This window comes from Danio rerio, chromosome 6, assembly GCF_052040795.2.
Source record: "Danio rerio strain M-AB ecotype USA chromosome 6, GRCz13ab, whole genome shotgun sequence".
In the NCBI taxonomy this organism is placed as follows: Eukaryota; Metazoa; Chordata; class Actinopteri; order Cypriniformes; family Danionidae; genus Danio; species Danio rerio.
In genome coordinates, this window is record NC_141026.1 from 8,961,523 (window position 1) to 8,979,598 (window position 18,076).

The following is an 18,076-nucleotide window of genomic DNA, read 5'->3' on the forward strand; positions in this document are numbered from 1 at the left end:
ACTAGCACACCCAAATTGTTAAAATATTTTATAGACAAATATTAAATGCTAGTTCAAAAAAAAAGATTAAAAAATGAAGAGAAGCAAACTTTTTTTTTTAATTTAGTAATATTTTGCTTGAATATTATTGTATTATTTTTCAATTTCTAAATATATTTGGTGCCTAAATTATTATTTGAATAAACATATCTGTTTAATAAATCTGTTTTGTTTAAATCCACTAAAATACATTGCCTATATTTACTGAGAAATGAATAAAAATATTTATTCTCAAAATGGGGTGTACTCAATTACGCTGAGCACTGTACTTTAATTTATGTTAGCCTTCATTTGTTGACTAATGTAGCAATTATTACGAGCAACTGGATATAATATCCCACTCATATTGGTTCTTAAAAACAACAGTGAACAGCCATAATTCTTGATAATCGTGTATTTTACAAAACGTTTAAAATAAATAGAAAAAAAATGATAATTTTATTTAAATTGTCCCACATTTCTTTACTCTGCTGTTAATTTAGCTGATTTTAACCTACTAAAATGCAAAGACTTTCAAATTTCTGGCTTCAGTTTTAAACTCCACCCACAATCACAACTGTCAGGGGTCATACATGTAAGTTTCTTACTGATAGAGAAAAAAAGAGAGGGAGAAAGAAAGGGGGGAAGATAAAGTAACCTTTAATGGCACTGTGAAGTTTTATGTAAATATATTTGACTTTAACACTAAGTTCTGGGTTCTTACCCTTTGTGTATTGCACATGTAAATAAATACAATTCTGGACAAATATCAAACACTCTATTTGGAGACAATTGTTTGTATAATAAATGCTGAAAGGGCACCAAACGGATGGCTGTGACTCAAGCCGTACTGCCTTCATTTTCAAACTTCTGCACCAACTCCGAAAACATGAAGGTATGTTCCTTTCACATCATTTACCTCTTCACTTTATCTAAATGTACTGTTTTTATGACTGTATTTATTTATTTAAACATAGTCACTTTAGAGCATAAGTTCCAGATCATCTGTTTTAAACAAAGCCTGAGAATGTAAGTAAAACAGAATAATCTGAATGGAGATCTTAGGCTATGCGGTTGTAAATGAACATAACATACAGTGGAGATCAAAATTATAACAAAATGTTGGGTTCCACACAATTCCTTCATGTTGTCCAAACACAAATCAGTTAAGTTATATAATTTTTTGAAATTTAAGTCGATTAAACAAAAACCAATTAAGTTGTCCCAGAAACCCTTAAGAATTTCATTGTTTCTACACTGTAAAAAAACTGCAGGGTTCCACACAATTCATTGATGTTGACCCAACACAAATCGATTAAGTTAACTTAACACTTTTAACAAATTTATGTGGATTGAACGTAAAAAAAAATTAATTTGTCCCAATGAAATCTCAAGAATTGTGTTATTTTAGCTCATTTTAAATAAGTAGTTTGAACAAGCAAAAATAAATATTATCTGAGAGTATTTGTTTTCATTAAGCAGTTTAAACAAGCAGCAAAATATTTTTTTGGAGTGTAGAAGATTTTGAACAGTTTATGAAGTTTTCAGAAATTGAAGTAATGTACAGCTATCCAGCACAGAAAAGAAATCTATCAAAATTAGAGAAAAAAGCATAAATTGTGAAGGTAACAAAAAATATTAGGACTTCACTAGTCCCACACAGGCATCATTAATCTCTCAGGACCTCACTAGTCTTTCATAGGACTTCACTAGTCTCTCACACTTCACTAGTCTCTCACACTTCACTAGTCTCTCGTTAATTTCTCAGGGCATCACTAGTCTTTCACACTTCAATTGTCTCTCACAGGACATCATTAATCTCTCAGAGCATCACTAGTCTTTCACACTTCAATTGTCTCTCACAGGACATCATTAATCTCTCAGTGCATCACTAGTCTTACATAGGACTCCAATAGTCTTTCACACTTCACTAGTGTCTCACAGGACAGAACTAGTTTGTCACAGGACTTCACTAGTGTCTCTCTCTCTCTCTCTCTCTCTCTCTCTCTCTTGGCAAGGCAAGGCAAGTTTATTTATATAGCACATTTCATACACAGTGGTATTTGTAAGTGCTTTATATAAATAGGAATAAAAGAGATGAGCGAATAAAAAATAAAAGAATTGAAAATTAATAAAACAGACAACAACAGATTAAAATGTGTTAAAACAGGTTAGAAAAGAATGAAAAAGCATAGAAAGACATAATATTGTGATCTGTCGGACGTAGCACAGTGCTCATTCAGAAAAAGCGCAGCTAAACAGATGTGTTTTAAGTCTTGATTTGAATGTGCCTCATGTTGGAGCATATTTGATCATTTCTGGAAGCTGATTCCAGCAGTGAGAGGTGTAGTAGCAGATTCACCTTGCTTTGACTGAATTCTTGGAATTTCTAACTTATTTGATGATAAAGATCTGAGTGATTTGTTAGGTTTGTATTCAGTAAGCATATCTGTAATGTATTGAGGTCCTACACCAGTGATTTATAGACAAGTAATGACACTTTTAAATCTTTTCTGAATGTAACTGGGAGCCAGTGTAAAGACCTGAGCACAGATGTGATGTACTTTGACTTTTTGGTGCTGGTCAGAATCCTGACCCCAGCATTCTGGATGCGCTGCAACTGTCTGACTGTCTTTTTGGGAAGGCCAGTGAGGAGTCCATTACAGTAATCCACCCTACTGGTGACAAAAGCATGAATAAGTTCTTCACTAGAAACAAAGCATCTAAGCCTTGCAATGATTTTGAGATGATAGTATGCTGATTTAGTAACTGCTTTGAGATGGCTACAGAAACTCAGATCTGACACCAAGATACTTGACCTTATGTTTTGTTGTTTGACCCTTAGAGCCAAGGTACGCATTCACCTTGAGGACCTCATCTCTGTTCCCAAATGCAATCTCTCTCTAGTCTCTCACAGAACATCACTAGTCTCTCAACTTCACCAATCTACCTAATACACAAACACTCTTCATTGCATATACATAGAAATTACCTATATAATATATAACTGCAGTTTAACTGTTTATATACAGCTGAAGTCAAAATTAATAGCCCCCCTTTGATTTTTCTTTTCTTTTTAAAATATTTCCCAAATGATGTTTAACAGAGCAAGGAAATTTACACAGTATGTCTGATAATATTTTTTCTTCTGAAGAAAGTCTTATTTGTTTTATTTCGGCTAGAATAAAAGCAGTTTTTAATTTTTAAAAGCCTTTTTAAGGTCAATATTATTAGTATATATTATTACAATATTATTTAAGCTATTTTTTTTTCAATAGTCTACAGAACAAACCATCGTTATACAATAACTTGCCTAATTACCCTAACCTGCCTAGTTAACCAAATTAACCTAGTTAAGCATTTAAATGTCACTTTAAGCTGTATAGAAGTGTCTTGAAAAATATCAAGTAAAATATTAATTACTGTCATCATGGCAAAGATAAAATAAATCAGTTATTACAGATGAGTTATAAAAACTATTATGTTTAGAAATGTGTTGAAAAAAATCTCTCCACTAAACAGAAATTGGGGGAAAATAAATAAACAGGAGGCTAATAATTCTGACTTCAACTGTATAACAGCTTTAACTGTTAAAAGCTATTAGTTACTAGTCAATTATTTAAAGTGTTAAAGTTATGATACCTTATAACCTTAACTTTTCTGAATTTGATTGTAATACATTAATATGCACCTTTTCTAACGCTGTTTTGATAATTATAATTATTGTGAAGAGCGCTATACAAACAAACTTGAATTGAACTGAAGATTCTCAGGACATCACTAGTTCACCAGAACTAGCCTCTAAACAGTGACCCCATAATATAGATCTGTAAATATGATCTCCACTGTATTCCAATGAGAAGTTCAATATATATCAAATATTTTTTTTTAAAACAAATACTTTTCACTGATATCTCTTTTGTTTTAATATCTGATGTCTTCCTCAATGGTTGGTAAGTTTGAAAAAGGCTTTCTGGATCTGGACTCCAAGGATCTGCACCAAAGCCCAGCCAGCTACAAACCTTCCCAGTTCCTGACTGATGAGCACCAGGACGACAGCGAGGGATGCTGGGACATGGAGTTCCTACTGTCTGACTGGGCCAGTATGTCACCTGAACGGTCCAACTCTCAAAACTACACTCCCCAGCGGCCGACCCTACAGGACCAGCTTCACAGTCCAGATCTTTATCAGGAGCTGAACGCACCAAAACCAAACAGACATCAAGTGCGCGTTGCAAGTTCCCTAGCTGAGCTGCTTCCTCCTGAAGCAACCTTAAGTTCCTCCCTGCCTCCTGACCTCCAGTTTAATGGTGGATTTCTAGATCAACAAGCTGCCAAATCATATTCCCAGGCAGAAAACCCCCAGCAGTTCAGTGCTTTCCCTGTCACAAGTAATGTAAACAGAGACAGCAGCATGGGAAAAATGGGGAAGTCCTGGGATTTCGGACATTACTATCAGCCTGCGCCTCTGATATCCTTCCCAGACTCCAAATTTGTCCAAACGCAGGGGATCACAATGGAAACAGTGGTCTTTCCTCCGCATCATCACTACAACTTCATCCCGAGCTACTCGCATCCCAGACTCTACCAGCAGCAGGCAAACTACGTCCACAGGCTGCCGCCGCAGAGCCACTTTCCCTCCACACAGAGCATGGTGCCCGACTCCACAGTGCCACCTGCAGGCCTTGAGAGCAAGCGCATCCGCAGAGGGCTGGTCAAGAGGAAAGCCACGGTGCACAGCTGTGAATATCCAGGCTGCCAGAAGACATACACCAAGAGCTCTCATCTCAAAGCACACCTCCGTACACACACAGGTAAGCTAAAAACACACTTTCATGCATTATGGCTGTCTCTAATGTTTTAACGCTACTCTAGGAAGATGTGTTTTAAATGTGAAGAGTTCAGATGCAGAAACCTTTAAGTGCCATCTGAAATTTCCATTAAAGATGAGCATTTTTATCACCCTCCTGTGTTTATGTTGGGTTAATTCCAGGGCTTGACATTAACTTTTTTGATCACCAGCCACTGTGGCTAGTAGATTTCCAACGTTACTAGCCACTCGCCATTTTTGTTGTCTAGCCAGGGATGGACTGGGACAAAAATTCAGCCCTGGCACTGTAGCCACACCAGCCCACATTACCACACCGACACAGCCCCACCCACAGACACGCACATTCACTATTTAGTCTACAGATGGTGAAATAATATGACATTCTTGCCAGATTTTGATTATGTATGGGTAACCTTGGATTGGGTCGGCCAATCTTGAAACCAGGCGGCAGTTGCAGATTGGGCCAAATGCTTAATATTTGTTATTATTATTATTATTATCATCAAAATATCACATCTAGCAAGAGATAAAAGCTGTCTGCACTTAAAAACAATAACATATTAAAAAAAAAAAAACTGACCGGCCCACATTTAAAAATTGGTCCAGCCCTTCTGGCATTTGCCAGAATTGCCAGATGGCCAGTCTGCCCCTGTGTCTAGCCACACTTTTGTTGTTAGGAAAATATATTTTATATGCATAAATATGACTTTGACATGCTAAAATTACTTGATTTAGATGTTGTGTTATGTCCACATGCCTGCTCATTCATTTCACCTTTTGTGTGTGTTGTGTATGAGCTTGCTCACTGTGCATGAGCAAATGGGTTGTGTTGCATTGCAATTGGTTTTTATTTCACATGACTTTTTTAGGGCTCAAAATTAAGGATTTACTAAATTTATCTCTGACCACACCAAAAATAAAATAATTATTTCTTGATTGTGGTCAAGAAAAAACAAGCAAAATATAGCTGCATACATGTGCTTTATTCAACAAAACTTTTCTTTTTTTTCTTTTTTTCTTTTTTTGACATTTAAAAAGATCGATTGTCATGTCTCTAAAATATGCACAGTAATCTGTCCTATCAGCAGTTACTACACATAAATGGGGAGTTAATCTCATATTAAAGCAATGCTGTTGTAAAGGATGATAATTAAACTATATTAACAAAAATAACTTAGCAAACAAAAGCAGATGAAAACATACCGTGTGTGATAATAAAAGGATGATCACATGCACATGATGTTAATGTTAGGCCTGTTAATAATCTGTTCAAAGAATAATTAGAACGAAAGCAGTGACTGCTGCTGCTTACACACCAATACTTTTTTTTCAATCTTGAGCTCTTGAAAGCAGCAGGACTGTGGGTACACGACCATCGCTTTTTGTCTAGTCTGTTTCAAAGAAAACCGATTGCACCAGTTGCGTTTACTCCACACATGGTTGATCATACAAGTAAATGAGAGCGAGCACGCTTTTTAACAGTTGCACGCATCATATCACCTGTGCAGGCGAGTAATCATCCTCTCATAAGGTATTCACCTGCTTTCTTTTGCCCGCACGAACACAGTTATTTTTATAAGTCATGCTGCTTCTCGATTATAAGATGACATTTGCACGCATATTGGGCCGTGCTTATTGTCGAACTTAGATTTAAGAAAACTACAATTTAAATTTTTTTATTCAACCAGCCAAAATGGCTATAGTGAGAGCAGCTGTCTTACCCGAGAGCTAAAATCTACCTGCATTTGGCATTTTTGTATGGTTAATGTCGAGCCCTGGTAATTTCACTTTAAATACCATGAAAAGAACTTACTATTTGCCATAAAAGTGAAATTACTGAACCTAGACAGAGGAGCCTAATAAAAAGGCCAATTTTTAAAAACAATTTAAGACGGCATTTAGAAGTTTTTTGTGTTTCATTTTTTTAGAAAGTCATTTTGTGTTGCCAGATGTTTAAACTATATGTGACTCTGGAACAAGTTGCACAGGTATATTTGTAGGAATATTCTAAAATAATAGTCAAAATAATACATTTTTCTGTATTTACATGCCAATTTAAAAAAATAAAACTAGTCATGGCTGGGCAATATGGCAAAAATGATAGTATACGCTCAAACATGTGTGATTATTTTTCTTACTTTTCAGCAACTTTTGTGGAAAATGTTTGATTAAAATGTTTAAATATTAATAAAAAAATTAATGAAATATAAAACACTTTTTAAAAGGTGATTATTGCAGGCATAACATAAAATATTGAATAATAAAATGCTAAATGTAAACTGTACTTTTAAGCTTGCAACAATTTTATCATGGACCATGTTTCAGTCTGCATCCAGATTGGTCATCTAAATGATGAAAAAGTATTACCTTAGTGTTTTCTTTGACATAACAAAATAATCGATATAGCATAATAACATGAAACAATAGACTTTATATTTTTCTAAATGATTTTTATTGTCATATGCCCTAGTAAAGAGGTAAAGTCTTGATCAGATATCCGGCCGCTGGCAGTGCGATATGCACATCAACATAGCTTCATTTTTTATGACACTGTATAACAATAATTTAGATTTCTACAGTACTGTGATGGTTGAGTTTAGGGTTGGGGGGTTGTAGGCATTAAAAAATATAATTTATTAGATAACATAAAAAAATATTTGGTACAACTACTGCTTTTAGATTACTGTGACGGTTGGATTTAGAGTTAGGGTGGGGGTAAACTGTTAATAAAATACAATTAATGGGAAATTTCATAAATAATATAAACAATTCTCGTTGACTTCAAGCCCAAACCATATCTGATCTAGCAACAACCTAGTTAAGATCATGTTCATTTTGTAAATTTCCTTCTGCAAATATATAAAAACAAACTTTTTAAACAACTTTAAATAAGATTTTTTGTTTAATTCTCAGATTCCAAATTTTCAAATAGTTGCATCTCAGCCATAATATTGTCATTTGCTAACAAACTATGCTGAATTTATGACTTGGTTTTGTGGTTAGGCTTAAATATATTTTTAAACTGTCTAAATAATATCTACCTCTCTTACTGTGGTGGTCATTGAACAAAAATAAAATAAAATTATGATGACAGATTAATGTTATACCTGTAATAGCTGTGTGTTTTTCAGTAAAATGTTTAATGATTTATTTATACTGCTTATTACACTAATTTCATTTGATAATTTATAATGAACATTATTAGTTTATTTGTTTTTTTACAATATTTTATTTTATTTTATTATTATATTTTAGATATCTTTTAGATATCTTTAATCCGCTGTTGTTTGGGTTTTAATTCTAGTAATTTTGTAGTACTTTAAATTTTTTATTTTTAAAAGTTCAAATGTTCTCATTTAAACATATTTTCTCAATATGTTTTACCTTATTTATCTGTGATACAATACAAATTTTCATTAACCTTAGTTTAACAGAAACAATAACACATTTGCCTCATTCAAACACATGCAAACCCTATTGCATGACATCATATCCTGTTGCTAATATTTACTGAGGTCAGACTCATTTTCATTTTTCTTAAAGCCTAGTTTGAGCGAAACATTTATAAAAAACAACAAAAAAAAACTTTTGTAAAGCATCCATTTTACAAACCATAATCAAATGATTGCACATTTATAAAAGTGGCAAATTTACTTGAAATCCAAATTATTAGCTCTCCTGTTCCTGCCACAAATAAACAAATAAATTAAAAAGTTATTGTGACTTTTTACTTTATCATTTAGAATTGTGACTAAATCTCAAATTGTGACTTTTTATTTTAGAATTATGACTTTATTTCTCAAAATTGTGACTTTATAACTCATAATTCTGATTTTATGACTTCATATTCTAAATTTAGAATTTTATCTCAAAATTCTGACTGTAAAACTTAAAGTGCTATTTAAAAGCTTAACCAGGTTAATTGGGCACATCATTGAAAATAAGTGGGGTTTTTTTGTAGCCAATCAAATCATACATTTTTTTTAGCTGGCTAATAATACATACCTTAATTTTAGATTTTAATATTTTTTTTTACTTTCATTCTAGCGAAACTAAAAGAAATGAGACTTTTTCCAAAAGGAAAATGCACACTAACTTTTAAAGGTGCTGTACTGTATGTAAGTTTTTGACTCTTTTAAAGCATAAATGTTTGCAGATATTTAAGAAACATGCCAAGTGAAAATACTACTTTATCTGAAAAACAATGCTGAGGTCAGATATTCTGCTTTGAAAATGTGTTTTCCGCGCCAGAACAACTGTCTTTGTTTTGGTTAAATTTACCCTGCTCACTGCCAGTTCATCCAAGTATATTTCAGCACCCTGGATTGCCTTTCTGGAAAACATTCATTCATTTATTCATTCATTCATTTAAAAAGGCTCTGAAAGCATCTGTCTGTGACTGAAATGCGACCTCTGATGGACAGTATCAGACTCCGAAATGAGACAGATTCAGTTCCACATGAGGTGGTTATTAACTGGCCGGCAGCTATAGCTCTCTTCAACTCTCACATGGTTGCCCACTGAAGCTAAGCAGGGCTAAACATCCTGGCCAAATCTGCCCACTGGCCTTCGTCCATCATGGCCTTCAAACCACCAATCAGCTGGTGTGTGGTGTGTGGTGTACGGTCTGGTGCAATATGGATGCCATTGCGTGCAATATGGCTACCATTAGGTGTTCAAGATACATTGTAACCCCGTGTCCTAACAACACGCTATGTGACGAGCTATGCAGTGATAAGTAATTCGGCTGTTTGCACCAGACGAAACACGACAAAAATTTAAATACAGCCAATCAGAAGCACAGAATATGCCTTCACTCACTAAATGGTAAGGCTTATAATCTATTTATTACATATTAGCCATCTTTAACATTATTAAATGTAGATGCTGAATCACTGATATGTGTTGGTTTTGAGTCTAAGGTTCTAAAGTTTTATTTTAAATGGTTTATTTCATTTTTTTCAAGATCTGAGGTGAACTATCTGCTTCTGCTTGTAGTGGTATGGTAATAAATGCCATGTAAAATGGCATTCAAACTCACATTATTAGCATTTAACACTGAATAAAGCACATTAGGTGTACCTGAGGTGATCATTGTCATACTCTTCTGTTGTTCGCCTGTGAGAAATAGAAGCCATTTCTAAAATATAAATGCGAGGTGTTGGTTAGGACAAAAACACTTTTAATATGGGAAATATTCCTTCTATCAGGTGCCGTTGCTTTTACTTAGAACACTGTTTAATTCACTTGCTTCTGTCCTCAATCTGGCAACCTGCGCTTGCCTTTGTTTTGATCCAGAGATGCAATACCTACTTGAACCACTGGGTGTCAAACTTACATACTGCACTTTTAATCAACCAGCAATGATCTTCACTGACTGATTGATGTATGATATAAAGTGGGCATCAGAGCGGACAGGAAGCACTACATTAAATTAGATTTTTCAGCGCAATGTCTTTAAAATATCCAAACTTTTTTCCATTTTAAATGGACTTTCTGCGCTAGCCTAGCTACTGACAATACTTGTGTTTACACTGTCTTTCATCTTGTTTTATGCTGAAAAACTAAATAAATGCTTAAGTCTGATTATATTTTAATTACATGACAACATCAATGCTGTAAGAGGAACCAAGCGTCACATAAACCTTTCACTGGAAGTTTATCGTTGGCTGAAAAACACTAGCTGTCATTGGAAAATGTACAACTTTTAAAAGGAGGCATGGCACCAAACTTCACCCCTAAACCCAACTGTTATTGGGGAATGAGCATATCGTACTAAATTGTACGAATGAGATTGATTTATGAATTAGCCACATCAAAAACTTGCGAGACTTACCTGTATTTTTATCTGTTGTCCGCAGGTGAAAAGCCGTATCACTGCACATGGGATGGCTGCGGGTGGAAGTTCGCCCGTTCAGACGAGCTGACGAGACACTTCCGAAAACACACCGGACAGAAGCCGTACGAGTGTCTGCTGTGCCACAGAGCCTTCAGCAGGTCCGACCACCTGGCGTTACACATGAAGAGACACGTGTGAGGAAAAACACTAAAAAAACACAACAAACCACATGAGCTTCATCCATTTCAAAGGCTTGCGAGGACCTGTGTTCAGCTGGAGAGATGCTGGACGCTGTTTATGCATGATAAAGAAAGTATAGAAGCACTATTATATACACATACAATCAGTGTTGGGGGTAACGTGTTACAAGTAATGCAAGTTCCGCAATGATATTACTTTTTGAAGTAAAGAGTAAAGTAATGCAGTACTTTTAAAAATGAATGTAATGCAAGTTACTTTTTAGTTTAATTAACCCAGATAGCACACATACACTTGAAGTCAGAATTATTAGTCCCCCTGTATACTTTTCTCCCAATTTCTTTTTAACAGAGAAAAAAATTATTTCTGAACACAATAGCTTTAATAACTCATTTCTAATAACTGATTTATTTTATTTACTTTGCCATGGTGATAATAAATAATATTTTACTAGCTATTTTTCAAGACACTTCTATACAACTTAAAGTGACATTTAAAGGCTTAACTAGGTTTATTAGGCAATTCATTGTATAACAGTGGTTTGTTCTGTAGACTATAAAAAAATGCTTAAGGAGGCTAAAATTATTGACCTTAAAATGTCTTTAAAAAATTGGAAACTGCTTTTATTTTAGCGGAAATAAAACAAATAAGACTTTCTCTAGAAGAAATAAATATTATAAGAAATACTGTGAAAAGTTCCTTGCTCTGTTAAACATCATTTGGGAAAAATAAAAAAAAATGTAACAAATAAATAAAATAAAATAAATTACAGGAGGGCGAATACTTTTGACTTTAACTATACGTCGAGGAAAAGTCAATGAAAGATCGTAACATCTACAGCATCGCATTCGATCAAACATTTGTATTTTAATGAGCCGTCTTCTTTACCTCTATACACTGTCTATGAATCTTCAACTCCTGAAATTATGCGATGGCAAGCTCTGGTAAAAAGACGTAACAACTTCACCTTGAATAGCTTTAAAAAATTAATTGTTGAATTAAAATTGACATTTTGAAAAGTGGATTGTCTCACTGGACTGACTACTTAATGCATAGGAAAAAAGTACAAAAGTAGCAAACATGTTGCTTTAAATTTGCATTATTCTGTATATACGGCATGTATAGCTCAAAAGATCACTTTATTCTAAACAATTTTTAGATGTGTGTGTGTGTTTTTTAAAGCTAAAAGAAAGTTATAGAGAGTGTTGTTAGTTGCAAAGCTCGTCATAAAAAAAAAAAAAAAAAAAAACTCTGCGAGTAGGGCTTGGAGATATGACAAAAATGCAATCTCGTAATTATTTTCCATACCCAACGATAACAATATGTATTTCAATATAAGTTGTTAATGCTTCCAGATTTAAATGAGTCCCCCAACAATGACTGAAGCCACAAAAATCAGAGAGTCCATTAAATGGCATAACTTATTTTTGGCCGCAAAATTTTCAGTGGCCAAAAATTCAGTACATCTCTAATATCAACACACTTTTACATTCCCATTGTTGCACATTTTTGCTGTGTGATTGGATCTTAGATCAAAATAGAGTAAAAAAAGTCCAGAGCTTATCATTGCTAACAACATTAATGATATCGAGATATTATTTTTCGGTCCAGCCCTACTTGCATGTTCTGAAAAAGGTCAAGCCTCAGCCATACGAAAAGTAACACAAAAGTAACTCACGAGTAACCTAACGCATTACATAGAAAGTAACACAACTAGTTACTTTTTTGGAGAGTAACTCAATATTGTAATGCATTACTTTCAAAAGTAACTTTCCTCAACACTGCAGACAATACAACTGACATGTACATACTGTACAGTACATTATGCGACAAAGGAGACGAGTTGGTGATTATTTTAAAAAAAAATCGTAATTAATTGCAGGTTTCACAGCTCCAAATTTGAAGTTAAAGTAAAAAAAACATCAGGCTTATTTCCAATTTAAGTAAACTGTATGAATTAGGAAACGGTAATCAATTGATTTAAATATGTATTACTGTGAGGAAAAGAAAAAATTATTAGAAAACTGAAAATAAAATGAATCTGAAAAATTATTTGCTGTAACGATTCAAAAATGAATTCGAATCAGCATTAACTTGTGTACATATGTGTAGCTTAAAGAAATATATGTAGCTTGATGTGTGATTTTTTTTTAATTTTCAACACAAAACAATGTCGTTCAGGTCAACTATGATGTTTTATTTTGTCGTTTTGATTTTATATTTGCATCTAATTTCTTATTTATTGTCTATAGTCTTTATTGTGAGCAAGTTGCAAGTGCATTGTGTCCTTATAAGTTCTGTGGCATTTTTAATGTTATAAAATTCTTCATGTTTAATGGTAATTTTGCTATCTATATATCAAAATGCCATCAAGATAAATAAAAATAAATGGTCAATTTGCTTTTGATGCCAATTTGAGTTTTAGTGATAATTTGATCATTTATTTATGTGATCTTATTCACTAATAAAGCAACCGCAGTTCTGTTCTTTCTGTAAGACTCATTTTCTACCAATAGATGGCAACGAATCTACACACAACACAGCGCCAACGCATCAAGAGCTCTACAACGTGTAGCATAAAGCTTGTTTTAATAACCTGAAATAAATCTTTAACATAAAGCTTTGTACATATTTTACTCAAATTTGTGCTCAAACACAGCATTTGAGTGTGTATTGATGTAAATATAAACATACATATATATTTCATAATGTGATTTCCCCTCACTTCCACTTAAAAAAAAAACGAATCAAAACAAAGTACAGAAGGAAAAATATTAAAACTCAGGGTGATAAATGATTTGGGGTACCTTTTATTCTTATTACGCATTCTGGGGTATGTGTTATTATTTAATTTTCTTCTGAAATGCTAAATAAAAATACAAAATTATGACTTTTAAACTAAATAAGAACAATGAACCACCAACCATCCTGTTCATAAGTTTACACCCCTCAGGTTTTGAGTTATGTGTTAGCAGATGAAAACACAACATATTAAAACCAGTTTAAGAATGAATAATTTTCAAGATTATGTAGAACTTCCAATATATAAATGGGTCTTTTCAATAAATACAGTATTATTATTGTATTTTGTGATTTATATGTACACATTTGAAAACCTTAATCTAAAATAGTATAAAGTCAGGCATCACGGTGGCGCAGTGGGTAGCACGATCGCCTCACCCCAAGAAGATCGCCCTCGGCTGGGTCAGTTGGCATTTCTGTGTGAAGTTTTTGCATGTTCTCCCTGTGTTGGCGTGGGTTTCCTCCAGGGGCTCTGGTTTCCCCCACAGTCCAAAGACATGTGCTATACTGTAGGTGACTATAGGGACTAAGCCGAAAAGAAAATGAATAAATGAATAATTATGAAGTCAAATAATTACTAGACGGAGACTTCAGCTGTTCATATTATGCCTATTTGGTATTACTTTTTGTCTAAGTCTAATAACTAAATCATTTTTCCTGAAAGTTGCATTCAGTATATATATGCCACTGTAAAAATGAAGAAAGCTGACAAAACACACAAACACACTTCAGAGCCATTACTGTAATAGCCGATATAAATACAATAAGCAGAAAATGCTGCAAACAAAAACCATGGACAGCGTAACTTCGGGTAATGTATATTGGTTTACTGTATTTAACCTGTGGGATACAAGAGAGATTAAGAAGCCTGGGATTAGTCTGGGTGGTGTTTTGAGCATCAGATAAGCGTAAGTGATCACTGTTTAGGGCATCTTAGGACACAAAGCACTGTGGGCATGGGTGGTGTAAACTATACCTGAATAAATGAATTAAATAATGAATAAATGAATGAATGTCAATTTTCTTTTTAAATGTTTAAAAATGTTTCATTAATTTCTAAATAAATATATATGTATATATATATATAGTAAATGGTAATAACCATCTTGTATTTGATCAGCAATTTCTCAATAATAAGTGAATGAGAGAAAATATTTCCTAAATAATAAAAAATGACCACATTTTTACCATGTTTTACTGTACCACTTTTTATTACTTAAACACATTTAGAAATTCCTTGACAAGCTTTTTTTAAACAAACTACACCAAAAACCACACTGAAAAAAAAATGATTCAAAGATGATTTTTTGAATTTACTTATTTTTTTTAAGTTAAGGGGTTGTAAACAATTTGTTAATGTTGAATTTAAACAATAAAATTAAGTTGAACATTATTAAATTTAATTTGTTTGTTTAAATTCAACATAAATTGTTTGCAACAATTTTGCAGACAACATTTTTTTTTCAGTGCAAATAAAGTAGTATTTGTCATGATTGGCCAGATATTTTATTTTTTTTAAGACGAAACCAACTCATTTACACTGATATAATTTACATCAAAGCAAATTTAACCAGTCACTTAAAATGCTCTGTAAATAAGAGTGTCTAAAATTATCCAAAGTTGAAACACTTGTTTAAATGCTTATATCTGATTTTTAAAAAGTAGGAAAAGGTATACACTGAGGTTTTGTTGTTGATCCCAGTTGTAAAAGCAACAAATAATAACTTGACTTCTAATTGATCATTTGGAAAAGTGGCAGAAGGTTAATTTTTCCCATGATTCATCTGTTGAACTGCATCCCAATCATCACAAATACTGCAGAAGACCTGGAACCCACATGGACTCAAGATTCTCACAGAAATCAGTCAAGTTTGGTGAAGGAAAATCATGGTTTGGGGTTAAATTCAGTATGGAGGTGTACAAGAGATCTGCAGAGTGGATGGCAACATCAACAGCCTGAGGTATCAAGACCTGTGATTTGTGCTGCCCATCACATTACAAACCACAGAAGAGGGCAAATTCTTCAGCAGGATAGCACTCCTTCTCATACTTCAGCCTCCACATCAAAGTTGCTCCAGGATTGGCCAGCCCAGTCCCCAGAAATGAACATTATTGAGCATGTCTGGGGTAAGATGAAGTAGGAGGCATTGAAGATGAATCCAAAGGATCTTGCTGAACTCTGGGAGTCCTGCAAGAAGCTTTCTTTGCCGTTCCGGATGACTTTATTAATAAGTGATTTGAGTCATTCCAGAGATGTATGGATGCAGTCCTCCAAGCTCATGGGAGTCATACACAATATTCATTCTTTTCCACTGCAGCATGACTTTATATTCTATACTGTACATTATTTCTGTTAAGAAATTAAATAATTTTTTTTCAGTCCTAATTAAATTATTTTTCAAGTCAAGGCATGATCATATTTTATTTGGTAAAATAAGTGTAATGTAGAGGCCTTTGCCTTTCATATAAGTCAATTCTGATACCAACTGATCAACTAGAAATCCAGTTATTATTATTTGTTGTTCCTAAAACTTGGATAGGCGACAAGTCTTTTGTCAGGTAGTGTATAATTATTTGTATTTTTTTAACATTTCAGGATTTTCTCATATGGAAATGATATGTGTCTACAGTATGTTCTTGTGTTGTTTCAGGACAAATAATGACTAATAAAGATTTAAAAAATATCTGGCATTTAGACATAAGAAATAGTTTGGCACATTGCTGGGCCTAATACGATCAATGTGATCTTATTAGATACATATTATACTGTTAAACAACAATCAGTGACCCATGGTGAAAAGGTCACTCTGCAAGTTTGGGAAGAACAACAACTCATATCTAAGAAGGGATTGTTCACCCAAAAATTTAAAGTCTGTCGTCTTTTACTCATCCTACATTTGTTCCAAACCTGTTAAAGTTTCTGTTAAATTACTGAAGGATTGGTGAAAAAACAGCTATTGGCTTCCATGGTATTTTTCTTTGTGTGTGTGTGTGTGTGTGTGTGTGTGTGTGTGTGTGTGTGTGTGTGTGTGTGTGTGTGTGTGTGTGTGTGTGTGTGTGTGTGTGTGTGTGTGTGTGTGTGTGTGTGTGTGTGTTTTAATATGGTGGTGTTCCTAATATAGATGTCAATTGTTGCAACATCTATTTAAAGATTGTAAAAGAATGGCATAGTTTATTTACACGTAATAGAGGGCTTGATTCTGATTGGTCAGTCACTATGTTCCAATGTATGTTATTCCAAGATAACCGCTGAAAATACACAGGATCATTCGAGTTGACCATCAGCAAATAAGTTCACAATCACATCCATATTTATGGTCGACTCTCTTGGCGCCCTTTTTGACTGTTTGGCGCCATCTTGTGTCTGGATTATCAGTGGTGACGAGATAGTTCATTAAAACATTTGTCATATGAATTCACTCTGATGGTATTTCATATCTTGAATAATCAACAAGTGACAGAACTTCTACACTTATGTTACACTATTCTTCTCTTGTAGTACATACACACACACACACACACACACACACACACACACACACACACACACACACACACACACACACACTCTGGTGCATGGCTTGCGTGTCCAGAGCCAAGACTTGTAATCTTGCCCAGAGCAAGGTGATCCTACAGCATTACACAGAAGAAGAGTGAGGTTACGTGAGGATTCAGTTTAACTAAGAGAAGTCCATTCATGCTCAGTTTACGGTTTCATTTATTTGGTATACATGTAAATGTTTTTGTTTGTTCGTCAAATCACACACACGCGCAAATCTACATTTCTTGTTCTTTTTTATTTTTAAAAAGGTTATATGATTGTTACACTGTATATTCTGTAGCAAGAGACTAATATGAGCTATACAACTATGCAGAACCAGCACATGCCCAATCATGTTTTTTACACACTAAAACACTAAAAGATTACCAGCGATCTAATCCTCATAGATCACAGGAGAACATTCACATTCACTCAGACAAAAATTCTTCCACCATATGAACTACAACTCCTTTCAGACACCACACACACACACCTGTCCCGGTATTCCACTCATTGCACACACAGCTGGGAGCTACTCAAGACTGATTCTGTGATTATTCATCGTACATATCCAGTCAATACTCTCTTAATAAAATACAAAAAAGATATTGATTCTAATTGTTCATTTTGTAAGCAACACCCTGATTCCCTAGTTCACTTATTTTGGCAATGAAAATGTTGATAAACAATTTTCCTTATTATGGGAAAATGTTTTGTTTGGTTTTGTTAATTACAAACAGAACCTTTACATACAAATAAAATATATTTCCTTAATCTTCTTATGTTATTAACACAATTTTATATACATAAATGTAAATTTACAAACAAAAATCTTTTTTTATATTTT

At 33.8% G+C, this 18,076-nt stretch overlaps 3 protein-coding genes across 10 annotated transcripts in view; 1 reads left to right on the forward strand and 2 right to left on the reverse strand.

Moving 5' to 3' along the window:
• Positions 1–10,824, reverse strand: part of LOC137495917 (uncharacterized) — a 70,571-nt gene extending 59,747 nt beyond the window's left edge. The window contains exon 1 of one of the 3 annotated variants that reach the window (XM_087256582.1): positions 10,686–10,824. In XM_087256582.1, the coding sequence (XP_087112708.1) occupies positions 10,686–10,734 (49 nt within the window). In that variant the 5' untranslated portion in view covers positions 10,735–10,824. The remainder of the gene's footprint in view (positions 1–10,685) is intronic. The other 2 variants (XM_087256581.1, XM_087256578.1) reach the window with 2 other exon arrangements.
• klf1 (Kruppel like factor 1 (erythroid)) lies at positions 641–13,372 on the forward strand. Its single transcript, NM_130936.2, is given in 3 exon segments — positions 641–913; positions 3,977–4,832; positions 10,711–13,372. Coding segments are annotated over 3 exon segments (1,098 nt in total). The 5' UTR covers positions 641–847; the 3' UTR covers positions 10,887–13,372.
• Positions 10,686–18,076, reverse strand: part of rgl3a (ral guanine nucleotide dissociation stimulator-like 3a) — a 120,975-nt gene continuing 113,584 nt past the window's right edge. For all 6 annotated transcript variants that reach the window (XR_015493178.1, XR_015493183.1, XR_015493184.1 and 3 more), the window contains one exon: positions 10,686–10,856. The gene's annotated coding sequence lies outside the window, so the exon portion shown is untranslated. The remainder of the gene's footprint in view (positions 10,857–18,076) is intronic.